At 46.9% G+C, this 27,479-nt stretch overlaps 1 protein-coding gene across 10 annotated transcripts in view; it reads right to left on the reverse strand.

The window, feature by feature from the left end:
* Positions 1-8,622: 8,622 nt before the first annotated feature.
* LOC135243503 (trinucleotide repeat-containing gene 18 protein-like) overlaps positions 8,623-27,479 on the reverse strand; it is an 86,365-nt gene continuing 67,508 nt past the window's right edge. For all 10 annotated transcript variants that reach the window (XM_064315381.1, XM_064315388.1, XM_064315386.1 and 7 more), the window contains 8 exons: positions 21,149-21,224; positions 20,690-20,798; positions 19,381-19,497; positions 18,292-18,504; positions 16,619-17,925; positions 14,235-14,471; positions 13,676-13,750; positions 8,623-13,571 (listed from right to left, as the gene is read on the reverse strand). In XM_064315381.1, coding sequence (XP_064171451.1) covers positions 13,365-13,571; positions 13,676-13,750; positions 14,235-14,471; positions 16,619-17,925; positions 18,292-18,504; positions 19,381-19,497; positions 20,690-20,798; positions 21,149-21,224 — 2,341 coding nt within the window. In that variant the 3' untranslated portion in view covers positions 8,623-13,364. The remainder of the gene's footprint in view (positions 13,572-13,675; positions 13,751-14,234; positions 14,472-16,618; positions 17,926-18,291; positions 18,505-19,380; positions 19,498-20,689; positions 20,799-21,148; positions 21,225-27,479) is intronic.

The raw sequence follows: 27,479 nt of genomic DNA on the forward strand, positions 1-27,479 counted from the left end.
TTGTCAGCGCCGGCCAGCTGGTTCGCGCGCGGCGGGGTCTTTCGACACCGCGGCGACGCCCCGGCTGCTCTCTGGGCCCCCGCGCTGGAGCCCGTCGCAGGCGCTAGCGCGGGGGTGGCTAACGCAGCCTGGGGTTCAGAACCGAGACGGGAGAACGGCGGGCTGATCTCCCCTTTTAAAGAGGGCGGGGCAGCCGTTCTCTCCCGGTTCTCCGTGAAGCGGTTCGAACCGGCCGGTGGTACAGCGGACGCGGGCAGAACTAGAAGCGGCGTGAGCAACGCTTTTCAAACTTTGAAAAACAAGACCAGGTCAAAACCCGGTGTACGGCTGGACCGAACCGGTCGACCAACGGTGTAACTTCATCAGTCAGTCACTCAGTCGCTCAGTCACGGACATGCGCGGTGTAACTTCATCACTCACTCAGTCACAGACATGCACGGTGTAACTTCATCACTCACTCAGTCACTCAGTCACAGACATGCGCGGTGTAACTTCATCACTCACTCAGTCACTCAGTCACAGACATGCGCGGTGTAACTTCATCACTCACTCAGTCACTCAGTCACTGAGTCACTCAGTCACGGACATGCGCGGTGTAACTTCATCACTCACTCAGTCACTCAGTCACGGACATGCGCGGTGTAACTTCATCACTCACTCAGTCACTCAGTCACAGACATGCACGGTGTGACTTCATCACTCACTCAGTCACTCGGTCGCAGACGTTCGCGTTCATAGGGCTGGCCCCGCCGTTGCCGTCCAGCCAAAAAGAAGTAAATGAACGAGGGCGCCCTCGGACAAGCCGCGCAGACTTGGGGTTGCCGTGACGGCAGCATTGCCGCGCCGTGGAGACGGATGGTCACCGCCAGGAGCGGGTCTCCCCCGGCGTAGGGCCCTGTGGGAATCCTGCTGAGTACGAGTCTGCGCCGACACCCGACGCACGGCAGACGTGGGTTATTATTATGGTCTGGTTATTTTCCCACCTCGGCTAATGGCGAGTATCTGTGGGCAATGCTATCTGTCAACCTCCAGTAGCTGCAATCCCGTTAATAGGGCAGAACTCTGTGTGTGCACGCGTGTATGTGCGTGCACGTGTATGTGCGTGTGTGTGCATGCGTGTATGTGCGTGTGTGTGTGCATGCGTGTATGTGCATGTGTGTTTGCGTGTGTGTGCACGCGTGTATGTGCGTGTACGCGCGCGTGTATGTGCGTGTGTGTGCGCACGCGTGTATGTGCGTGTGTGTGTGCACGCGTGTATGTGCGTGTGCGCGCGCGTGTATATGCGTGTGTGTGCGCGCGCGTGTATGTGCGTGTGTGTGTGCGTGTGTATGTGCGTGTGTGTGTGCACGCGTGTATGTGCGTGTGTGTGTGCGCGCGTGTATACAAAAGCAGCTTAAGGGGGTAAAAAGTGACAACCTTCGCGTCAATTCCCTTTTCTCATTTTATTCCTCACATACTCATTTTCAAGGGTCCCGACAGTGCCCTGTCGAACCGTCACAATCACCAGGCCTCTCCACAAGGCTGATGCTGTATCGTTCTTTTTAACAGGGATATTAAAATTGGAAAGAGACAGTTGTGACATCACCCTACTAGCAGAAAACAAAGAGGACTTTCACCATGAGATACCTTGGCAACAAACAGCAGAACAATGCCAAAAATGACTGGTAGATACTTTCTGGCTGATGTCCGCAGAAAACCCAGAAGAATAGCCAGAAAGCATCCACCAATCACCATCAGCATTGTTCTATGGGTTGCTACCAACATATTCACTGATTGGTGGAGCTCTTCCCTGTTTTCTTCCAGAAAGGTGACATGAGAGTTTTTCTTATCCCTAGTTTATTGAGAATCCCCTTGAACAAAAAGGACGTAGCCTCACTTTAGCTTCAATTTTCTGTTCCGTCATTGCTGAGGCGACACCTCTTATTTTAACAATGGAATTGGAAACGTGGGAACCAGAGCAGAGCAAAGCGCGTAATCCCGTTAAATCCGTCTGTTGCGCTTTACGCAGAGCTCCTCAGACGGTCTGCTAAGAAGACCGGAGACAGACGTGGAAGTGCTGGGCCTTGCCATCCTCACGCCAATCACATTATGGGGAAACAGGAGAAACCCTGATGCCGCTTCGCTTTGAACGCCGTGTATTCTTTTGGATTCGGTGAAATGGGAAATATCGCGTTTTGCGCTTTTCACATCTATCCCTTTGAGAGTAGCGTTAAATAAACGACGACAGACTATATGAGGCGAATGTATCTAAAATGGAATCCAGCAGAGTTAACTTAACCCAGAAAATTTTGCTGCGTTCCTTTCAGCGGCAGGTTATTCCTTTTGTTGATTGCATATTTGTAAGGTGTTCGACCCAATGTAACATCGTTAATGCGGTTTTATGGGTTTCAAGCCTTTTGTTTCTGGACCATTTGCGATGCAAGTCACTTTGTTTCAGTTGATGACACACTGCTAACAGACACTATGCCATATTGCCTCATATTCCATTGTCACAAAAAGTTACCTGTAGTTCAGTTTCAAACAGTATAAGAGTTTTGACAGCTTTCCAGTTGCTTTTTTTTTTTTGACAATGATACATAGGGTTTGAAATTCAATATTGTCATTTTTTTAAAGTTATTTCAGAAGAGACACTTTTTAATAAAAGCATTCTGTTTCACTCTCAGGAGGCATTTCTCATTTGAAATCTTAGTGTTTAACAGGGAGCCCCAAAGCTAAAAGCCTAAATAACATCTCTGGAAAGCCCTTAGTATATTACAGACACATTATCGTCAACACTGATGAACAAAATGAATACGTGTCAATAACTTTGAACACCACTCTGAAGCAACGTCTAATTTCACATATTAGGAGTTGTTAAATGAGTAATCGGTGATTCAAGTACCACAGTACAGTGATTGATGTAATTGATTAACAGGTGGTGGAATATTCACCTTGCTGCTGGAAGACTGTGAAAACTAGTCAGCCAAAAACACAGAGTACTACTCACATACTCAGGCAAAAACACAGGGTCCTACTGACATACTCAGTTTAGGTAAAAACACAGAGTACTACTCACATACTCAATTTAGGCAAAACACAGAGTTCTACGGACAGACTCAACTCAGGCAAAACGACACAGTCCTACTCACATACTCAACTAGGGCAAAAACACAGAGTCCTACTCACATACTCAACTAGGGCAAAAACACAGGGTCTAATTGACACTCGGTTTAGGTAAAAACACTGGGTCCTACTCACATTCTCAGTTTAACCAAAAACACAGAGTCCTACTCATTTGATTGGCTTAAACTGGATAGATGCTTCTTGTGGATTTTCGGCGAGCTCCTGGTTTCACAATGATGTTATCGCTGGATGAAAAGATTGCTTTGTCTGCCTCTCAAAAATGGAAACACTGCAGTCGTATGAAGGCTATACACAGGGTGTGATTTGTGAAAAATAGAGAGCAATGATGTTGGAATGCCGTTCTATTCAGACTGTGAGTTAAACAATTGATAAAGACTTGAAAACCAATTTTTGTGACATTTCAGCATTTAGCTAGGTTATTACTGTAAAATTCAAGTGCTTGAGTGCTTGTGCAACATTATCATCTGACAATAATAAAAAGATTAAAACCTGTAAGCTGAGCTCAGGAGCTTCTTTACTCCAGTTTGCGCACAGTGCCAGGTGCAGTGTGGGAGTAGGCCAAGATGACAGCTTGTCATGAAAGCGCCTCAGAATGAGAGTGAAAGAAGTATGTGCAGTACGTGTGATTGCTGTGGACGGGGAACACGTGTCCAACAAAGGGGCTTGGCGTGCGGACAGACCCAGCGAGCGCGTTGAGGCCTTTCAGACAGAAACACAGCGTCCCGCTCACAGACTCAGGTAAGCTGAAAACACAGGTTCCTACCCACAGACTCAGGTAAGCTGAAAACACAGTGTCCTACTCACAGACTCAGGTAAGCTGAAAACACAGGTTCCTACTCACAGACTCAGGTAAGCTGAAAACACAGGTTCCTACTCACAGACTCAGGTAAGCTGAAAACACAGGGTCCTACTCACAGACTCAGGTAAGCTGAAAACACAGTGTCCTACTCACAGACTCAGGTAAGCTGAAAACACAGTGTCCTACTCACAGACTCAGGTAAGCTGAAAACACAGTGTCCTACTCACAGACTCAGGTAAGCTGAAAACACAGTGTCCTACTCACCGACTCAGGTAAGCTGAAAACACAGTGTCCTACTCACAGACTCAGGTAAGCTGAAAACACAGTGTCCTACTCACAGACTCAGGTAAGCTGAAAACACAGTGTCCTACTCACAGACTCAAGTAAGCTGAAAACACAGGGTCCTACTCACAGACTCAGGTAAGCCTAAAACACAGGTTCCTACCCACAGACTCAGGTAAGCCAAAAGCACAGGGTCCTACCCACAGACTCAGGTTTAAGCCAAAACACAGGGTCCTACTATCAGACTCAGGTAAGCCAAAAACACAGGGTCCTACTCACGTAATCAGTTCGACCGAAAACCGTAAAAGCCCGGCCAATGAAGTCAGCACAGCGAGAACCAGGGTCCGACTCACAGAGCCAGCGTAGCCGAAAACACCGGGACCTCCACCTCACGGCGTCAGGAGAGCGTGACAGGCCTGCTCGTATCCCGTCAGCCGCAGAGCGAACACGAGAGGAACCGCGGGTTAAACTGCCACCATTCCTCCATAGAGCAAGGGGCTCTCTTGGAGGCAAAGGCAATGTTGACAGCAGGCTTTATTGCACATTTTCACCTTTGATGTAGAAATAATTGGATATGTGCAGTTTTGTAGATTTTTAAACGTACCTGTGATGCTCGCTAAGGCAGGAGGAGCTGGAGGAGGAGCAGGAGAAGCAGGAAGAAGGGTATGTTCCATTGTCCACCGGGGAAGCATGCAGGGCCTAAGACAGCAGCTGCCTTGCACACAAGCTTGCACAGCTGAGGCTGAGGAGGTCAGTGCCTCTGCACAGCTGAGGCTGAGGAGCAGTCAGTGCCTCTGCACAGCTGAGGCTGAGGAGGTCAGTGCCTCTGCACAGCTGAGGCTGAGGAGCAGTCAGTGCCTCTGCACAGCTGAGGCTGAGGAGGTCAGTGCCTCTGCACAGTTGAGGCTGAGGAGGTCAGTGCCTCTGCACAGCTGAGGCTGAGGAGCAGTCAGTGCCTCTGCACAGCTGAGGCTGAAGAGGTCAGTGCCTCTGCACAGCTGAGGCTGAGGAGGTCAGTGCCTCTGCACAGCTGAGGCTGAGGAGGTCAGTGCCTCTGCACAGCTGAGGCTGAGGAGCAGTCAGTGCCTCTGCACAGCTGAGGCTGACGAGCAGTCAGTGCCTCTGCACAGCTGAGGCTGACGAGCAGTCAGTGCCTCTGCACAGCTGAGGCTGAGGAGCAGTCAGTGCCTCTGCACAGCTGAGGCTGAGGAGCAGTCAGTGCCTCTGCACAGCTGAGGCTGACGAGCAGTCAGTGCCTCTGCACAGCTGAGGCTGAGGAGCAGTCAGTGCCTCTGCACAGCTGAGGCTGACGAGCAGTCAGTGCCTCTGCACAGCTGAGGCTGATCAGCAGCCAGCTCAGGTGTTGCCCAATGCCTTCATTAGGCCCGTTAGAAGGGCACAGTACTCAGACTGGGAAAGATATAATTTTCTTTAAAAAAAAGTCAATTAAAGTCACATACAAGCCCCCCATTTTCTACTTGCTTCTGAAAGGATTTTTTTTGTTGCAGTTATACAATGAAAAGACTAGTGGTACTGTTCTCATACACGAATAAACATAAAAGTGGAGGTATTCTATCGAGTGCTGCATAATTTTTCCATTCACTGCCACAGTATTTTTTATGACATTCTCATTCTCACCTCATTTTATGACTCAAAACAGACAGCAGTCTTCAGGCAACAAAGGAGTTGTGTGTACGTACACACATACAGATATATAGTTTTTCCAATAACAAAGCTTTTTTTTTTTTAGAACTGAAAAGATTGTTCTGCTCCTGTTGTAATTCTGCCTTTAATAACGCTGCCGGTTGTGTGTGGCAGGAGCTTCAGTGAACTGCCGTTTTAACGGATGCGGGGAATTTTACACAATCTTCTGTGATTCTGAGCTCATGCAGGGAACAGAGGAAGCAAACCGAGCTTTTCAGATATTCTGTGCCCGCGTCGTCTCAGTATTAGGAGCCACGCGCTGATATGAAAGCTCAGAATTGTACTCGGTTGTCGTAATGAATGCAGGCGCCTCTGTACTTCAAAAAAGTGACATCAAAGCGGGCTGCTCAAACATATCTGTTGTTTGTATGAATCGCTGCGAAGCCGGCTCGGTTTAAAAATATTCTGCTTTCACCCAGGAGATACGCGACTCGTTTTCAACTTTTCCCAAGGATTCCGGAATATTCCATCTAAAGTTTTCGCGCAAACGTTTCCGCTGAAGATAATAACAGACTGCTGAAGACTGCAAATAAAGCAGCTGTTCGCTGAGCTAATGATTGGAACTCTTGAAAGCAGTGCTACTGTCAATGTGGAGGATATATGCTCAGGAGAAAATGTATTTTACTTAACATTCATTTCTAGGAAACTGCAAGGGATATTGAACACTGGATACTGGCAAAGATCTCTCCCCTACCCCTTGCAGTAGGGATGAGCTCCTGACTGCCACAAACCTAAACTGGGACTTTTATCTGAAACCCCTCCCCGAATTTGTACAGGGCTCTTGCCTCCGACCCGCCGCCGCCCACACAGTTTCAGCTAAAAGCTCGTACAAGCAAAGAGAAGCTTTATCTACTTTATCCTTGTGCATTTTACCCAGTAATGAAAACCTGCCCTGTGATACTGTATGAAAAGTGACAGAAGAGGTATCATTATGCCTCTTAAATTGTCATATTTATCTGACGTTTACAAGCGGTTGTTCCTGTGCCGAGGTGGAAATGGTAAGCAAGAGCTCGCGACAGACTGTCAACACGCTGCTTGTCTTTTCATAACGAATTGGGAAATGTCAGATCTCTTTGACAGCCAACGTGAAATGTTCTCAATGTTTAGAGCAGCTAAAATGTTATTAAGCGACAGTTGCTCATACATATCATTGTGTATGCAAAAGCTTAATTCTTAATAAACAGAGTATAGGTGTTAACCCCAGTGCCCTGGTCAAACAAAACTGGCTTTCTATATCTGGACACCTCATCATCCCCAATCAAATTTCCAAGTGCTTTATTTGCATGACAAATATAGGTACTTGTGTTGCCAAAGCAGAGGTCACAAAATAAAACTGTCTACAATATGAATGTTATGGATTAGTTTTTAAAAAGCCTATAACAAAAATGGCAGCAAGTGATGTTAGGTGTGTGCATGTGTGTGAGTGCATGCGTGTAAGGTGGCATGTATGTATGCAGTACGCACATGTATGTGTGTGAGTGTGCGCGTGGCGTGGTCACTCATCCCTCAGCAATGTTTGTTCCCCTAATAAGAAGGGTAGCCCATCTGCCTCAGGTGTGTTATTTAATTTAGGGACATTTTTGCCTAATTTTGGGGTCAAATTTATTGCGAATTTGGTCAAATTTGGCACATTCTATCAGGAAGTGTTTCTCTGTTTCAATTTCAAGTCTTTGCATTGTTGGCTTATCTTAGACTGGCCACACAGTCGGGGGCATTCTTCCCCAGGACATCACCGCAGAGCGGAACAGAGTTCTCAGTTCATCCGCCTGCTTAAATAAAGGTTAAAATAGAAAGAAATCTTAATAAACTGCGCTGGAGGCCAATCCTGGTGTACACAGTGTAAATGGCAAACGTGGCGATGACAATACTAAAGCCTATTTGAAAAGGGGCTTAGTAACTAGATACAAATGCTACCAAATGTGTACGATTAAAAAACAATGTAATAATATGACCGCACTTATTTATGATGTGTTGAGAAAAGAGCTGTGCCTTAAACCCACAGACTGAGGCTGTCCTCTGTGTGAGTGTTCAGTAACACTGGGCACTTGTGCACATTGACGATCGTGGATATGTCTGTTTGAATATAAATATCCACAGATGTGTGTGTGTGTGTGTGGCAGACAGAGAGAAAGACGGAGAGAGGGAGAGAAAGAGAGACGGAGAGAGGGGGAGAGGCAGGGAGAGGCCGAGGGAGGGAGAGATAGAGAAAGAGAGAGAGGCAGAGAGGGGGGGAGGGAGAGGGAGAGAGAGAGAATCGATGCAGATTTGTGTTTGCAGCCGATCTCTGATACAAATCTGATGTGGCAGAGGACAATGCGCAGTGGGTCTAATCTGGGACGCAGTGAGATGGTGATAATTATAGTGATAAAAGCAGTCTGGCAACCTAAAAAAAAAAAAAAAACCTTCACCACCTTGGAATGGCGTATTAGTCATACCAAAAAGAACTGAAGACGAGATTTTACTAAAGCACATCCAGAACAACTGATTTTAAGTTTAAGGTCTTCCAAGCCAAACTGAACTGAATGCTCAGCATAGTAAATTAATAGACAAAGCTAATTTTAAAGTCTTGCCACGTTCAACCAGGTTACATATATTTTCCTCACCGAACCATAGCAGTTGCTTTTCCATGAGGCAGTGAAAAGGATGTTTATAGCTTCCATGTGAACAAGGTGCAGTCATAATGTGGAGAGAAGAAAACCTACTGCAAAAAACGGTTTCAGATCATTGTGGTTTATTGATGAATAACCTATAAAAAACATCTCAAGATACTAAAAAGCTTTAAAAGGAACACCTTGTGAAGGTCGGTAGTGTCAGTAAAAAATAAAAAGCTCCACTTACGCAAATTTTATACACAAGTCACACACAGCCATGTTCAGTTTTCGCTTGGGGCTTTAGTGTTCCGTTATCATCGCCACTGTGGTCTTAAAATGATACTTATTACATGATTAAACGTATACACAAAGTAACAGATTCATAGTTTATCACCCTCCTCTCAAAATGGATCATTTACAAAACCTTGATATTTTGAAAATTCCAAAATAAATTTTTTTCTTCTTTTAATATCGCTTACATATATAGATATATATATATATAGATATATTTTTTTAACTGGACCTTTTCAATAATCAAAAAATGACAAACAAAGACCAGTGAAGGACCAGCCTCCAACCTCCGACCTCCGACCTTTGACCCTAACACGTTCCTCATCATCTCCATTCACAAACATTTTTCGTTCCCCAACTAGCGGCTACCCAAGGAGAGCGCAAGTCAGCAGTATTGCACATTAAGCATGGAGAATACATCACAGGAAGAGGAAAACGCGAGAAAAATAAAAAAGACAAGATTTGTTATACAAAAAAGAACATTCAAAAATAAATCACATTAAACATTCTGAAAATCCAAGTCCCTCCCCCCCCCCAACTATAGACGGTTGGCCATCTAATATTAAACAGTAGTTACAAAGTTCTCTGTATGGACGTAAATAAACTCCTACAGTATATCAGAGTTGAAATGAACATGCAGGAAGAGTCCCTAAAACGGATACATTAATTTGCTTATTTGTGCGTGTGTTTTATATAGAAACACAACGTGTCAATGTAGTGGTCACCGTGACAGCCAGAGAAAAGAAACTGACGCCCATTGGCGCAGATGAGCGCTGGTCTTTGCCGCTTTTACATGCAATGCTGAAGACCCGCCCCCACAGGCCTGCAACGGCCAATCGTTTGCCTCCAGGATCCGGCTCACAGCCACGACCGCACAGGCAGGAGGCGGGACCAATGAGCCTGGGGTGAGACGGGCGGGCATGTGACCAAAACGAACCAATAAACAGCAATGGAACGAAGTGGGGGGGGGGGGTGATGTGGGTAACGATCAGGTGATCACCCGCTACCATCCACTCCCCCCGCCCCCAGTTTGACAGAGGCCACCCAGAAAAGTACGTACGGCCTTGCCTGATTATTCTACTTGCGGATTATACGCAGGTTTTTTAAGTGACACTGCTGTTCACTTTTAAAGTAGACAACGTAAAAAGTCAAAAGTGCATCGGATGATTGCCTCAAGCTCTGAGAAAACATTTTTGGGGCACTGAAATTGGGAGTCCTAAAAAAGGTCGACTAAATCCTTCACAGAAAGGCAGCTGATTGTAAAATAATAATAGCCGTTACAATGCCTCCAACTTATTTTTTCACCTTTACTGCAGTTAGGAATACTTTGGCACCTCTGGCTCTATTTATAGATTTTCTCTGGGGAACAGAATAACTAAAACAATAGACACTCTGACAAAATATAATCTTTTATTTTAATCATAAAGAAAATATAAAGTTTAATATTTGAAGAAATACAGCATTTATTCCCAATGAATACCTACATGTTGGTTATCTCAAAGAACAACAATTCTACGAGAAATGTATTTGACACAAAAAGGTTTATCGAATAAATACTTGGGTGTCCGCACATTAAGAGGTTCAGAAATACTGAAAGAACCATCCCACCAGAGACTCCCAAAGAAGCCTCATTTCCCCTCCATGTGGTGTAGCAATAAAAAAAAATCACTTTAATGAGATTTTAATGGGATATAGCGTGAAAACCAATAGAAGAGGCCAAAAACAAATATGGAGTCCATATCGGTCTGCGCAAGTACGCGCTCGGGTACACGCCGCGTTTCACCCCACAGAAATGGCGCCTTTCACGCGCGAGGGCGAGACGGACTTACTAAGCGACTCGGGTGAGATGACTAAACATTTTTTTGGAGGGGACGCCTTTAGAGGACGTGGCATTCGAATATGCGGTTTAAAAACATGTCGTGAAATTATATCCAACCTGACGCAAATGATGGCATTTATTCGGGCAGATGACGGATTACCTTATAGATTTAATATTCTGCCATTTTATAATCATATCACATTCGGGAGAACCGACCAGCCAGTCTGAATACGTTATTAGCGGTAAGGCAATTTGACATTTTAATGCAATTTTCTAAATTCCAGGTAGCCAATTTTTTAAAGTCCATATAGTTATTCTGGCATCTTAAAGACCGCTGCTTGTATCTATGCAAATTAACGTCTGGCCTGTGTTTAACCACGGACGATCAGGCCAGCATCGTGGTGAAGTTGGGGTTAGGCACATGCTCGAAGGAAATGAGAGACAGTAAAGCAGCGTACATTAAAGCAATTAAAGATCTAGGTCCTCACGGTCCAACACAAAGATAAGTGACTAAAGGTGCTCTTTGGATTACCATTCAACGTGTCAATGGGTCACATGTATAAGATTGGAAAAGAAAGACCAGTTGCTCAATATCGAGAAGGCTCTCTTGGACTAAGATTAAGGCTATAGACTATGTATGGCATGAGTAGTGGGGGGGGAGGGGGGATTTTAGGATAAACATCTAAGTGCTCGATATTATACAGTGAAACTAGCAATAAGGATAAATAAAAAATCTAAAGAAATAATGACACTTAACATGGTCTCCCATGGGCGTTTTAGAATACCAATTTCCTCCATTCTCAGAGCTTAGGGTTTAGTTTTTTTTTTCTTTTTCTTTGACCACTATTATTGGACCGCTTCACGAAAGTGCATTTTTAACGGGGGAGATGAATTTGCAAGGCAAAATTCAGGATTTTAGCTGGAATTATAAAAACGGTAGCATGTTCCCACTCAGAAAACGCGACAAGCTGAGAACAGCAACGCTACGAATCAAATACCCAATCAGACAGAACTTAGTGCGACTTCCATTCTGATAAAGGGAAAAAAAAAAATACAAACACAAACGGTATTAAATGAGCACATCTACTGCAGCCCCCCAGATTGTCTAATTTCTTCTTTTCAACATTCAACGATGGGTAGTGTCTAGCGATCTCTGTTTTACAGTAGCGTTTGACAACCAACGGCCGCAGAACACCGCAACCTATTCTGGAACTAAATTTTCCCTGTATTCCGTTGTGTAATACAAATGACTCACCAAGCCTAGTGTGCAGTCGAGTTAAGAGCCAGCAACAAGATTAATCTCTGTCCTCAGTCTCAGGTTTCCTGATTTGTTTTTCTCCAATTATATTCACAGTTGTATAAAGCTTTTTTTTATCTTTAAAAATAAAAATTTTACATAGATACAATACATGAAACAAAAAACTGTCTAAACATATACTGTGTATATATATTTATATGTAATATACATAAAACGTTGGGGTCCCTTCCACACCAGTGCAACTCCAGTCTTCCAAAGGACCGTTGCTTCTCCCAGTTTTCAGGGAGTTGAGAAAATGTTCTTTTGCGGTAAGTTTGGTTTTGTCCACTTTTCCAAGTCTGTTAACGGACGCGCTGCATTTTGTGTGAACAAACGGACGGTTGAAAGTAAGGGAGATCCCGCTCGAACCCGAGCCAGGCCCGTGTCAAGGCTGGGTTTCCTGCAGGGAGAGGGAAGAGGGAAATGTCTTTTATCCTTGATCCTTCTATCGGTTCTCCTCCGCCGTCCCGATATCTCGCGTTATCGCCTGGAGGCCGTCGCGACGCGACGCGACCCTGTCGTGACGGCAGCATCGCTGGTGGCAGACCTGACCGTTTGCGTGAGGCGGGACAAGGCCCGATCTGTCAGCACCAGCCTGAGATCCTTTCTTTTTAAAGTACCATCCGGGTCCCCCCCCCACCCCCACCCACCCCTTTTCCCATCAGCGTGTTGCCAGGCAACACGGACTGTGATGTCATTTCTCCTGGTGGGCGTGATTTTCCATTCCACTGCACACTGCGGCCGGTGATGGTAAGCGGGGAGCAGGCAGCAGACGTGCAGGAGGGAGTAGGTGCTGGGTTTTGGGTCCTGGGGCCTAAGGAGCTCTGGCTCTGTGGCTCCTCTGACTCAGGGTTGCTGGTGGTGCTGGAGAAACAAGAGGGCTTGGCAGCTCAGGCGAGCTCGGAGAGGTTTCACCCCGCCGTCGACTTTCACCACACATCCTTCCCCCGATGTTATGCAACAAGATCAATACAACCGAATGATCACTGACCCACATCGCAGTCACCAGCATGAACTTCTTCATGCCGACAAGGGCACGTGTTCCAACTGCTTGTTTCAAGCACGGCCGCCGTTTCAGACTAGACTCTCTGGTTACTCAGTGCGATGCCCTGAGGAAGAACAGGTCCCCGGGTGGCATTGAACACCCCCTCCCGGGCCCCAGCAGCTGGTGCCTCTCGCTGTGAGCCCAGCTCCCTCTCTTCACCACCCTGCCTCTCCCTTAGACCTTTCTCTCTCTCAGCTCGGAAGGTCACGGTTAAAGTCACTGGCGTCCCCAAACGCCCAAGACGCTCTGGATCGTCTCCACTTCTCAGATCCCGCTCTTTGTTGTCCACAGCGCGCGTTCCCTGCTCTCGAGAGTTCATTCTTCTCCGTGAGGAACAACAAAGACAGGATTTGGAGGGGGTGGGAGGGGGGGGGGGGGTCATGATGGTGGTTGGCGGTTGTGGGGGGGGGAGTTCAGCAGATGATGGGAACACCGTCCGTGTTGAAGATCATCCCCGTGGTGGGCTCGTAGGTTCCGGCTAAGTAGTAGAGGTCCTCGCTGTCCTGGTACTTCTTGGTCTTGATCATCTGTTCGTACTGCTCCAGGCTGACCACCAGGCACTTGTGAGAGATGGTCTGCACGTCGTTCTCGTCGATGTGGGACGACTGGTAGAGGGCACGCTGCAGGAAAAGCAATACATTTGTTACGCTCCACCCCAGTGACCTGTATTCACACACTGGGATTGCATTTTGAGTTTAGATCAAACTAAGGTCCTTTTCCCCACCTCCATGAAGTCTTTCCTCTGATTGGAGGCCTGCAAAGCCGCGTGGAGCCCCTTGGCGGACTTCGGATCCCAGGCCTGTCGGGAGGAATGGTCACGTGAGCCCTTAGCAACAGCGAATCACATCCTCCACATCCGTATCCACATAATTCCAAGTATCACAAACTTTGAAATTGCACACCACTCCCAACTGTACCAAATTCCTCTGGTCTATCATTTTCAAAGATGAATGCACTATTCAATCCTTTAAAAGAAAGGATTAAAGAATACAATTTTTGCAGTATTTTGCAAAACAACATTTACCAACAAGTTCTCACACAGTGCTTTGCAGCTGGCCCGGTAACTACAGTGTTTTAGGCCACAATTTAACGCAAGAAATGTAGGTTATAAGTTTGGAATTTAGTGGTCAGGTGCTGAACAAGAGGCTAAAACGATAACTTGAGGATTTAAATTTAAAGACCAAAGCGGTTTCTGCTTCTTGCGTAGTCTGCCGAAGATCACCCCCCCACCCCCCCACCCCACCCCGCCAAAGCAAACGCGTCGCAACGCGAGCGTGACGAACCTTCCCATCGTGCAGTTTCTTCCCGGGGTTGGTTTCCTCCGGGTGGTAGAACCACTTGACCCGGACCACCATGTTGCTCCCCCAGGACTCCCACATGCTCTGGATGTGGCCGATGTAGGGCAGGTTGGGCCGCCCGGCGGACAGGAACACGGCGCAGTCGCCGATGCGGATCATCTCCTTCCCGCGCACGATGGCCTTGTAGAACAGCTTCTTGGCCTTGCCCTTCATCCCCCGCCTCTGCAACATTTGGGAAAAAAAACGGTTCGTCGACGAAACTCAAATGTCCGCGGCTCGGCTGCTCCCTGGCACGCGCGTGGCGAGTGCACGTTTCTTGGCGGTAACAGAGGAGCCTAGCGAAAACCGCTAATTCCAAATTGGAGAAAAAGGAGGGAAAAGACTAAATTCAGCACCAGCAGGGATAAAGCTCCTTACCATGGATTTGAGCTGTAACTTTGAACTGAAATGCATTTTGGACCACACTAAGCAGCTGACTGGAGTAGTGATGGCAAAGTCACGCTTTGTGCATCCAGAAGTGGATGCAAGGAAGCAAAGGCAATGCGCGAGTATCACTTCTCCTCAGCGGTTTACATCGAGTTTACTTTGCATCCACAGATATTCTGGACATGCGTACAATTCACTCCTGCACAAAAATGAATGGAGTCATCATGTGCTACTAATGAGTGTATATGCAGTGCCATGAAAAAATATTTGCCCCCTTCCTGATGTCCTCTACTGTTGCATATTTGTCACAATGAGTGGTTTTATATCTTTCGACAAAATGTATTATTAGACATTTTGAAACCTGGGAAACTGAGTACACAAACATTTTAAAAAAAAATTATATAACTAATTTACTGAAAGACGCTATCTAACACCCGCATCACGCGTGTGAAAAAGCAACTGCCACCTTAGTTACTCAATCAAACAATTAATCAGATTTAACTGATAATTAGATTCAGCTGATTGAACGTAGCCAGGCTCGATTGCAGCCAACCTGCTTGAAGCTAAACCTCACTCATGTTGAAACTTATCAGCAGTAGTCTTCAAAGTTTCTACAAGCACACTATGCCACAATCAAAGGAAATTCTAGAAGAGATGAGAAAAATAATTGTTGAAATATATCAGTCTGGAAAGGGCTACAAACCCATTTCTAAGGCTCTGCGACTCCATGGCACCACAAGAGCCATTATCGCCAAATGGAGAACACTTGGAACAGTGGTGAATCTTCCCAGGAGTGGCTGGCCTACCAAAACTTCTCCAAGGACACAGCTGCAACTCATCCAGGAAACCACAAAAGATCCCAGAAGAACATCCAAAGAACTGCAGGTCTCTCTAGCCTCAGCTAAGGTCTGTGTTCATGACTCCACAATAAGGAAGTGACAGGGCAAATATGGGATTCATGGGAGAGTAGCAATGCAGAAACCACTGTGAACCAAGAAAAACATCAATGATCATCTCACATTCGCAAAAAAGCACCTAGATGATCCCCAGGCCTTTTGGGATAACATTCTATGGGCAGATGAGTCAAAAGCACTACTTTCTGGACACCATGGGTCCCATTACGTCTGGTGTAAAGTGAACACAGCATTTCACAGTAAGAACGTCATACTAACAGTCAAACATGGTGGCAGTGTGATGGTATGGGGATGTCTTGTTCTTACCATTATTGAGGGAACCCTAAATTCTGCTCTGTATCAGAAAATTCTTAAGGACAATATATATCTGTGAGCTGAAGCTGAAACGTAACTGAGTTATGCAGCAAGACAATGATCCAAAACACAAAAGCAAGTCCACATTTGAAGAAGAAACAAAACTGAAATTTTTGAAGTCCTGACTTGAACCCAATAGATGCGCTGTGGCAGGACCTGAAATGAGCAGTAAATGCTCGAAAACCTACCAATTTGTCTGAACTAAAGCAGTTCTACAAAGAGTGAGGTAAAATTACTCTGCAGCAACTCGATATGAAATTACAAGAAGCGTTTGGTTGGTTTTTGCTGCTAAAGGTGGTGCCATCAGGCAGGCAATTACTTTTTCACATGGGTGATATGGGTGTTTGATTTTTTAATTCAATAAATGAAATCATTTTTAAAATGTCTTTCATGTTTACTCAGTTTCCCTTTGTCTAATATCACACTTTGTCTGAAGATCTGAAACCATTCAGTGTGACAAATATGCAATAATAGAGGAAATCAGGACAGGGGCAACTGGACATAATAATGCTTTTCTGTGAAGAACTTCTGATTGGCTCACGACCATGAGTCACTGACAGCACAGCATGACAGCACAACCCAGTGTGGTTTGCATGGCCCGACTCTCACCCTCACCTCTGTGAAAACACGGTTAAATCACGAAGAAAATCTGGGGGAAAAAAAAGCAAAGCTCACCTGGGTGGGCTTCCCAAACCACTTCCAGAGCTGCCTGGCCGGGAGGAAGGCCGAGATCTTGGGCCTGTTCTCCACCGAGGGCAGCCTCTGGCGCTTGGCCAGCTCCTTGGTGGTGGGGAGGTGGATGCCCTCCCGCCTCTTGGGCGGGCTCTTGCCCTGCTGCTCCTTCAGCTTGGCCTGCTGGCGCCTCTGGCCTTTGGTCGGGACGGACGCGGGCGCCTCCGGCGGGTCGGGCTGCTTCTTACCAGCTTCCGGGGGGCTCTGGGGGGTGGTGGACAAGGAGGAGGAGGAGGAGGAGTTCTGAGGCGAGCCCGCCGTCTCCTCGTCGGAGCTGCAGGGGGAGTCCTCGTCGGTCGTGGTCGAAGAGGCCGACGATGATGATGACGACGACGAGGAAGAGGAGGCTGAGCCGGAGCCGGAGGAGGAAGATGCCGATGAGCTGTTGGTGGAGGAGCTGGAGGAGTCGGTGGAGACGGGGCTGGAGGCCCGGGAGGTGCCGGACGCGGCGTCCTCCTGTGCCGCCTCCTCCTCCTCCTCCTCCTCCTTCATCGGCTCCTCTTCCTCCCCCTCTCCTTCGGACTCGGAGCCGACGCTGCTGCTGCTGTCCGACTCCTCCTTACCAACCTGGGGACCCTTGACCACGCCCTCCCCGGCCCTGCCCGGCTTGCTGTAGGTGGAGACGGCGCCGGCCTTCGGGTCCTCCTTCTCCGGAGCTTTGGCCTTGGCCGGCTTGTGAGCGGCCTCCCCGGCGGGCACCGCGGTGTAGGCCACGCCCATGACCGCCGCGCTCTGCCGTTTGTCGAGGCCCTGGTCCTCCATCATCATCAGGGCCTTGGTCTTCTTGGTCTTGGGGGACGTGACGCCCTCGTGGTCCAGCTTGATCAGGACCTCGGCCTGCGGCGGCGGCTTCCTCTGCGCCTTCGCCCCGGGCCCGGCCTCGCGGGGGCCGTCGCCCTTCCTCCCCTTCCTGGGGGGGTTGGCCTTCCCCAGGGCGGAGCTCGCGCCGGACATGAACGACCCCAGGGAGAGGGACGGCTCGGCGTAGAGGCTGACCGAGAGGACTTTCCCGTAGACGGGGGAGGAGTAGGCCGTTTGCAGCTGGGGGCTGGCCTTGGCGGCGGCCTTGGTCGGCACCGGTTTCTTCTGGGCCTCGTCGGGCGTGGCGGCGGAGGAGCTGGCCGCGTTCCCCTGCTGTCGCTTTCTGCCCGCCCGGGGGACCGACCCGCCGGACGGGGGAAGGGTCTCCTGGGCCTCGCTGGCGGCAGACGTTTCGGGTTTTTCCCGCTCTTCTGGAATCACCTCAGAATCTGCCAAGGAGAAGAAACAGGGAGCTTTCACATTAAACCACTGGCTGATGTCAAACTGCTGTAAATCTGCACTCCACGTCCCTATTCAAGCAACTCACTCCATTTATTTTTCAAGTGTGCGGAAAGGAATGTAAAAATCACCAAATTCCAACTCAAACATTCCCAAAAAAAGTTTATATTTCTTTTTGAATATATTCACAGCACATTGGATACACTTAACAGCAAAACTGTCATATGCTAAACGGTCTTCACTGAAGACGATCCCGATATTTCCCTTCTCTGATTACAGCTTAACGAGCAAGTAAAGGAAGCCAGGAGTCTACAGCTGCCCTTTTGAGTTCAGAAGAATCAGATTCTGGGAATTACCAGGCTTGGGTTTGGGTTTCCGTCCCCGTCCTCTGCTCTTGGGGGCCAGCTCCTCTGTGGTCCCGGAGCCGGCCTCCCTGCTCTCCGGTGGCTCCTTGCTCTCCGGGACCTCCTTGCTCTCCAGAGCCTCCTTGCTCTCCAGTGCCTCCTTGCTGGATTTCCTGCACCGTCTCTTTGTGCTGGGCACCAGGAGGGCCGGCGAGGGCTCAGCACCTACCGAACAACAGCCAATCAGGGCTCAGAAAGCCCCTTCAAACCCCCCTTCCCCCACCCCAAACCCCTCCAGGCCACCTATCTGGGAAAAATCTGACGCTCAACATTGCCAAGCCTAGCAAGCTCCATTCTACCTTAAATGAAAGGGACACATTGTCCATTGATGAACTCATTTAAATGAACCACTTTCAAGAGCTCGGTTCAAGTAGAGGAGCAAAGTTCTACAAAAGCAGCAAATTGTAAGAAATGACGAAAGCCACAACTGCGTAAAAACGCAACCTTCAAACTGCCAGTCACAAATTTTGTCACTTAAAATAGTTCACATGGAAAAATAATGAAGCAAGCAAGTGGTTCCAGCGAACCCTTCTGAGTGAACTTTACAGCCCCTTTCCTGCACTGAAGTTTCAATTTGATTGCGCTTTCCTCTCGAAAGGATTGACCAAACCTGCTATTAATAGATACGCTATGCTAGACTTCCACTGCGGGTCAACAAGAATAGCGTCTGTGCAGAACCAATCACTGTTTTAAAAGAAGCCAGTTCCACATTTAACGAGAAATAAACTGAATCTGCACGGCAAATATGACAAACTGATAAAGTACATAAATTGTAATCAAAAGCACTTGGCTGAAAAAAAAAAAAAAAATCAGTTTTCAGTAATCACCTCCAAACCGGTGTTGGTAGCCAAAGCAAACAAAGCAAATCAGCTGCCTAACTGATTCCAAAGAAACAGCTTGCATTTTCTGAGCTTACTGAACTATATTGCCTTGAGACCTGCAGAAAAAGTATATGAATTTCTTTGAAGGAAATGGGTTTGTGTGCGTAGGTTCCAGCCCCTTTTCTGCCATTCGCTGTTGCCCACTGCATGGGGTACTCACATTGGATCTTGTAGTCGGGGGGGAGGAGTCTGATGTGAGACAGCGGGATCCGGCCTGTGTCGCCGTCGTCAAACTCCACGGTGATCAGGTCGTCGTCCTCTTCCACGTCGGGGTTGCCTGACGGACGCGAGGCGAAGGAGCGGGTTACGATTTATAGGAACTTCTCAATCGCGGTTTTAATTTCAGCTTTAGCATGTAGTTTCTGGCATGTACCACAGTGAATTTAATCTTCCAACCATATATAAACATGCCAAGACATGGACTCAAATCCACAAGAGTGGAAGAGCATCTTATGCTTAACCCACCACAGAAACACTGGGGGGACCAAAAAAAAAAACTCTATGGTGAAATGTAGAGAGTCGAGATGGCAGACGACCTCCACAAAGAAAGAAAGAAAGAGAAACCCAGCCTATTCAAAACAGAACCTTCAGGACCCTTTATTCACAGACAAGCCTTCATCATTCGGACCCAGAGAGACACATGCGCAATCACAATCTTTCCCCCGCGTTCCCTTTGCTGGGCCAGATAGCGACGTGTACAGCCACGAACGCGCTCCCGCCCTCCCGTCCGGTCGCTGGGAAGCTGGGCTCTTCCCCGTACCGTGAGAAACGGCAGCCAGTCAGTGGGAAGACGGCCGATCTTTCGGAGGGGTAACCGAACGGCCCAGGCGGTCTCTCCGTGGGCCTCACAGATTAATGCGCTGCCAAGGCCTAATAGGTTTTTTGACCCTTTTCCAGTGACTCGCCTTCCTTGACGCAGGGACCGTTTTTTAAATTGTTTGTGGGGAAAGGCCAACGCGGCTGTACCCGCTATCCCATCATCCCTCAGCCCCGTGTCACCGCGCTTTCGGCTGGAAGGGCCGTCAGACTCAAAGGGCCACTGCTCATACGTGTTCTCGAAAAAACTAATCCTGAACAGGTTGGCACCTGTTTAGGATTTCACGCGTCACCTGACGAATAGACCTCAAACAGAATCACAGTCAAACAGAATCATAGTGCGCCTTTACCTAAACTTAAGTTTGAAAATTTCTCTTATAAATTTGCAATATGTGGTTTTTGAACAATTACAGCCGTTTCCACCCGGCGGAACATTCCGGAACTTCCGCAGGCACTGAATGCGCTCCTCTGTATAAATGCGTGGGCTGTAGAGGCTGAACGGGAGCCAAACACTCGCCGGCGGCCAGAGGGTTAAAGAAAAGCAGCGAGAGGAAGTGCGGAGGGAAAAATAATAAGAAATGTTTCCATGAGGAAATAAAAGTTTATGAAACAGGCCGGCGGTCATGCGAGCCAGAATGATAAGGAGGCGTTACCCCTGACTACGCTCCCCGGGTACAGGCAGCGGTACTGCTGACTCCAGTAGGCCGCGATCCTGGTGCCTTCTGGGAGATACTTCACGGAGGGCGGCTTCACGTCCACGATCTGCGGAGAGAGGCGACGAGCACCGTGTGAATTTACCTCACCGCCCCCCCCCCCCCCGCCCCCCGCCCCGGAGTCAGAGGCCGAGAAACTGGCGAAACAGATTAAACACCGACAAGGACAGCCGTTGGAAAACAAGAGTGCTGTGCGTAAGCAGTGTTTATCTTCATAAAACACGCATGGGGGAAACAGGGGGGCTGTTTAAGCCACTTTTTTTTATTGTTTCCAGAGAACGAGATGAATCATCGCCTTTGACGGACAACAACTTCATAAATCCGTCTGGGAGAGCCCGGAGTGGCCCAGGCTGCTCCGCCCCTCCCCTCCCCTCGCAGAGAGAGAGTAGTGCTGCTCACCGCTTCCTGCAGCAGCTGCTCCAGGCAGTAGATGTGGGGTCTGTTCCCTCGCTCTCCTTCCACCATCACTCTGTATCTGCAAGACACGGGCCAGAGCCGCCATGAGCGCACGCAGACCACGCGGGCAGCAAGGAGAGCGCGCACAATCGCACACATGCACACGTGCACACACGCACGTACACACACACGTGCACACACGTACGTACACACACACGTGCACACACGCACGTACACAGGCACACGTACGTGTACACACACACGTACACACACATGCACGTATACACACATGCGCATGCACATACTCACACATGTACACAGGCACGCACACACACACACACTCGCTCACAAACATGCACATGCACGCACACACTCTGACACACACACACACACAAACACACAATCTACAAACACGGAGCTGAAAATGAAACGGCTCTGAGCGTAAACAGAAAGGCGACGCAGAGCATTAGGGAGCACTTCCAGCCATTTCCTGAGCCTGCTGGAGTGAGAGAGAGAGAGAGAGAGTGAGACAAGGCGGAAGCGTTCCAATAAGCCTGGAGCTCGGGCAGCCCCAGCGTTGAGTGAAGCCCCCTCTGAGGACCTTGCACCTCTCTGGACACATACACCTGAGCCAGCAGCTGGGCGGAGCCTCACCCCGAGGGCGGGGGGGGGGGGGTCCGGCGGAGGCGGCTCCACACGGAGAAAAACACAAAACCCGACCAGCTTCTCTGCTTGAACAGCAGTTTCAATTTATTAGCAGTCCCGAAGTCAGAAGTGATTGGGATTTGCGAGAGAGAGAATGTAAAAAAAATAAAAATAAAAAAAGCTCTCTGTTCGTACCACGTTCCCCGTAAAAAGAAAAGAAAAAAAGAAGCCTCCAAATTAATACCCAGGAGCTCTGGTAAAAATGGATCGGGCTTTTGACTGGGGAAGAAATTAAGCTGCAATTGTCAGGTTGAGTCATTGCGTTGCCCTGAGAGAATTCTATACTTAGAGCGCCGTTTTTTAAGATCTGGATACTGTTATGGAGGCCTGGTACATTTTGCCCATTAAAAACGGCATTCAACATTAAAGAATGTCGCCATTTCCCTTTAGAAAAATAGAGGTCGTCCTGAAATAAATTTATACTTTAAAGCCTAATACACAATGATGCAGTTTGTCATGCAAATGACCTTTTATGGAGAATATAAAGAACATTCAGAGCATACCGGTTGAGTTTGTGATGGCGAGCAAGTACTGTTCAGGAAATGCTTACCGTTCAATCCAAGCCTACAAGATAACATTAAAGAAATTAAAGAAAATCAAACCACACAGAGTGAGAAGAGTCGTGGACTTTGATTTCTCGATTAGTTTGTGTGCGAACAGAATCGTACAAATAACCAGAGGGATGGCAATGCTGGCAATGCTAACAATGCTAACAGCAAGCTTTACTGACACGGAGAAATAAAAAAAAAACTCGTACACGAGCGGAAACTGGGAAGCTGTAGTTTAATGGCAGTGGAGACGGAAACGATGTATTCGACTTCATCGGAAAAGAACTTCCACAGTGTGAGGACACGACTGGAAATTAACCGAAAATAAATCAAATCAAATCAAATTTTATTTATATAGCGTATTTTACAACAGTTGTCACAATACGCTTTACAGACAACAAATAACGCCGCGCGGTAGACTGTGGTCCTCGCGCGCTTCAGTAACGGCGAGGAAGGGCCACCATAAGCCACTGGGGAATTCCAGCACGAGGCGTCCCAATCCACCGTAACCGATCACATGGCTTACTGAAAGCGGCGACCAAACTGCAGACGTCTGTCTTGCCAATTAAGAGCTCTTTCTACACCTCCACCCTGATTTATGACATCTGCAGGGCCAGGACTGTGTCCATGGCCGACTTCTCAAACTACGCAAATAAGGGTGGTGGGGGGGGCATGGCACTGTGGTCAGCGGAGCAGTACGTGTGTAAAGTCTGAGGCTGGGCAGAATGTTTATTGTTTTTTTTCCTGAATGGTGTTTGTTTGCAATGTGTACTCGAGAGCAAACACAATTCTGTTGCTACTGCGATATCCTACCAAGTCAAATTCCCTTTTGAAGGGCAAATGGTTATACTTATAGACATATGGAAAAAGAAAGCACGGAAAGAATTCCAGTTACTCGTGCAAAAGAATGGAGGTAAAGATGTTTTACTTTATTTTTTACAACAAACATTCATCCAAAGCTGAAGAGGGGCTGAATATCTTTTATGCAAGAGGGGTCCGTCTACAAAATCACTGCATTCTTTATCTGTTGCTTTTTACCAAGTCACATAGCAACTTGTCTTAACTTATTTTTTATATTTTTATTTATCATATACCACATATTTATTACATATTGATTCTATAAGATGGTATATACCAATATTTTTTTATATTGATTTCTCTTTTTATCTTAGTTTTATTCTCATTGTGTCTTCTCACTTTTCCTTTTTTAATAAAATTTCATCCATTTTTATGTTCTTTGTAAAGCACATTGAACTGTCACTGGATATGAAATGTGCTATATAAACTTGTTTTGAATTTTTGAATTTTGAAAACACTACTGCAGATTAAAGAGGTATTTTTTTGTATTCAGTTATGCTTTTCGAATCAAGACACGTCTCTACGGTCTCGAAAAGCTTCAGATTTGATCTACCCTCTTCGGCAAGATAACTGGAAGACCTAAGAGGTTTAGTTACGCATGGGATTAGCAGCGACCTTTATAAGTACGCCTACTGTATATTTACTGGGAAGACAAACTAAGCACATACAAGCCCTCTGAAGGTTTTTAAGTCTTGTGACGTCAGACCCGCGTTTTTGTTACCACCCCTCCGTTTGCAGTCTCTCAAATTTGGTAACGGCCTGGGAGAGCAGCTTGGATTTCTTCGGGCCCCGAACAGCTGAGACTGAACAGAGCAAGCTCCCTTACGCACACATCGCGCTGATTACTTTCAGGCAAACAGATGTGGCTGATGTAATCAGAATCGTTCCATTTCGCATGAGAGCAGGGCAAAGGAACAAAGTAAAAAAACAACACAAAAAAAAAAAAAAACAGAATGACAACTGCTGTTCGGTGGCCAATGATTTTTGTGCCCTCGGCAAATTATCTTCAAGATTGATTGAGAAGAGAAACATTAAAAGTAAATGCTTCCCCGAATGAAAAAAAGAAAAGAAAAGAAACCGCGGCCTCTTCGCCGGTGGGCCCAGATAAAACACCGATTCCCAGGGCACCGAAGAAGCGGCACAAAACCCTGACTGGACGCACGCCTGCCCTGTCCCTGTCCGAGAGGGTAGCGGTCAACAAAGAATTAGCCGCTCAACTGCAAGAGAGCCTCTCCTTTGGTAGGACAGGACCCGCACGAGTAAGCTACGAGCCCGGCAATACAACCGGCGCTCAAAATTTGGAGAAACGTAAATGTGAAACAAAAATGTGTTACAAAAACACCCCCGCAAATTGTTTTAAGGTACTGTAACGTACTCAAGCTGTTTGCTGCAGAACGAAAGGTTTGGGTGAACGTCAGCTGCTTGTAGGAGCCAATAAAACTAATTAAAGGTCTCTTCGGTTCAGAGAAAAGGAGAGAAAAAAAAATAAAGAAACGCTTCCGAAGAGAGAAATTCTCAAAACGTTCATGGGCGGTAATAAAGACGATGAAATAGCAGGCACAAAAGCGGGATCAGCATAATCGTAACGCTGCAGTTTAACGTAAAACCCTGGACTTACAGACCAATCTGACTTCGACGGGCACTTTCTATTAGCCAAAACATGGAAAGGATCTGTCCATACAAGAAAGATTTTCCTTCTTCAGATAGAAAAGCTATGAAATTTCATTTATGGTTACGTGTGCATGCGTATGCATTTCTGACTGCTTTAGCTCCCAGTGCTTTGTGTAACAGCAGTACTGTATTACATTATTTTCCAAGTAAAGAGAGCTATCCGGGACATGTACTGGAACAAATCTAAACAGGACAACATTCACGGGAACAACTTAATTCCTGCAGGATTCAGACCCACCTATCCAGAGCTCAGAGATTTAGCCACTGTACCATAATGTACCAAAGGCATATTGAAATTAAGCCCAAAGTGGTCTCGGCTGAATTGTTGATTACGGTCACATCTCTGAAACCAAATTAAACTAATAGAGCATTAATAAAAACTGGAAACTCACTGAAGGGCGAAAAGCCTCAAATTATTTCCCCATTACTCACAACTAATGGGAGAGCTTTGTTAGCACGCGGGGCACGTACGCCGCGCGCACAAACGACCGGCGAACGAAAGAGGAGACGCGAGAGAAGAGAGGAACCAACGCGTTCTCTTTCCCCGGAGGTGCGAGCTTCAGTTCTCTATTGATCACTTTTAAAGCCAGTATATTACTGACTCTGACTCCAAACGGGAGGAAAAACACAAAAAAACAGATCAATTACTCATTTTTCCATGGTTACAGATGTATTAATCTTCTCCAATAGATGGGCAGATTGTGTTTGTCTGCGTGTTTGGGGGGCAATGCTTATTGCACGCCCACATGCAGACAAGCACACAAACACATATGCACATGGTTCTCTCACTCAAACACAGTGCAGCATGAAAAGAGAACACACATTATTCATTACATTATGCATTATAATAATAGTTGTATTATGGTATGAAACACTAGTTAATTTTGTCGTGCTAATATTCTGTAGGTCTAGACAACCGACTTTAAAAAAGCCACTCAGACTGGCATTATGATGTTTCCTGCATTAGAGAAGTGCACATTCATGTAATAAAATTAAACAGGCACTATGGTTAAAACCAGGGAGTTTAATTTCCCAAGCATAGGCATTTCCGCACCCCCACAGGCACAAGGGAAACCGCACTGAAACAGGCTATCAGGGCCAGGAGCAGCCTTCCAACTGAAGAAAAGGAAATTGGCAGTTGAAATTGTCACTACACTTCAATCAAATATGCATATGCATGGAGTACACACCACATAGCTTTGTATTCCACCTGTGTCAGCCAACTAGTAATCTTATTTCCAATAGTGTCTCCACATTTCATAACCCGTTAAGTAGAAGACATTTAATACGCTAGCAGGTAGCTCATTAGCTAGCTCTGATTAGCTTCATTCTCACTCAGGTGTACCAGGTCTGTGCCACGCTACCTCGGAGCTTCAACAACAATCTGTTGTTGAACAATCTGAATATTTTATGTTCAAAAGACAGAGGACACTACCAAGAATGGATTTTTTTACATTATTTATCAAGGGCTAATACAATCATGATACTCCATTTATACTTCTTGTTCGAGAATACATTATTTTTGGCTGGACCGCAACAGCGAGGCCAGCCCTACAAACGCAAATGTCTGTGACTGAGTGAGTGATGAAGTTACACCATTGGTTGGCTGGAGAGGTTCAGCCATATACTAGGTTTTGACCTGGTCTTGTTTAATATACGTTTTTTTTCAAAAGCATGTAGCTATTTACTTAAAGTCAAGAATGGTTTGTACCACTCGCCTACCACCGCAGAGACCCGGGTTCAATCCCCGGCAGCGGTACTTCCGGCTCGGTCAAACTTTCCTACGAACACAATTGCCAGTGTTCGCGGCTGGGAAGCCAGTGAGGGTATGAGTCCTAATCGTTGCATTAGCGACTCCTACTGGTTGGTCGGGTACTGGTACTGGTACTGTCCAGCAGGGGGGGGATCTGGAGGAGATAGCGTGAACCTCTGCACGCGTTGCGCTCTCCCAGTGAAACTCCTCGCTGTCAGGTGAAAAGAAGCGGCTGGTGACTCCACATGTATCGGAGGAGGCATGTGGTAGTCTACACCCTCCCCAGATCGACAGAGGATAGCGCATCGACCAGGACCGTGATACACACAGGGAATGGGTATAAAGACTAAACTGGAGAGAAAATGGGAGAAAAATGGCAACAAAAAAAAATGGTTTGTACTTGGCGTGCCTGCTTTCACCTCGATTGCTGCCTTCACTGTGCTTGGCATTGATTCCACCAGCTTATGCAACAGCTCATCTCCTATTTCACCCTAGCACTTCCCATAGATGAGCTGCTGCTGTTATTTGATGTTTGGCCTTCAGCTGCTCCTGCAGATGTTCCATTGGGTTCAGGTCTGGTGACTGTGGCGGGAATGCTATTCTAATAAACTCCCCTTGTTCTCAATAATGCATTATTGAATAAGAAGTGCAACTGGAGTATCATGAATTCATTATTCCTTGATAAATAATGAAAACAACCAGGACCTGGTAGTGTCCTCAGACTTATAGTCCCTACTGTATTTCCAGAAGTTTCTGATGTAACAGGTTTCAGATTTAAATCCATTATCACTCAAACATG

Source organism: Anguilla rostrata, chromosome 17 (assembly GCF_018555375.3).
Source record: "Anguilla rostrata isolate EN2019 chromosome 17, ASM1855537v3, whole genome shotgun sequence".
Lineage (NCBI taxonomy): Eukaryota > Metazoa > Chordata > Actinopteri > Anguilliformes > Anguillidae > Anguilla > Anguilla rostrata.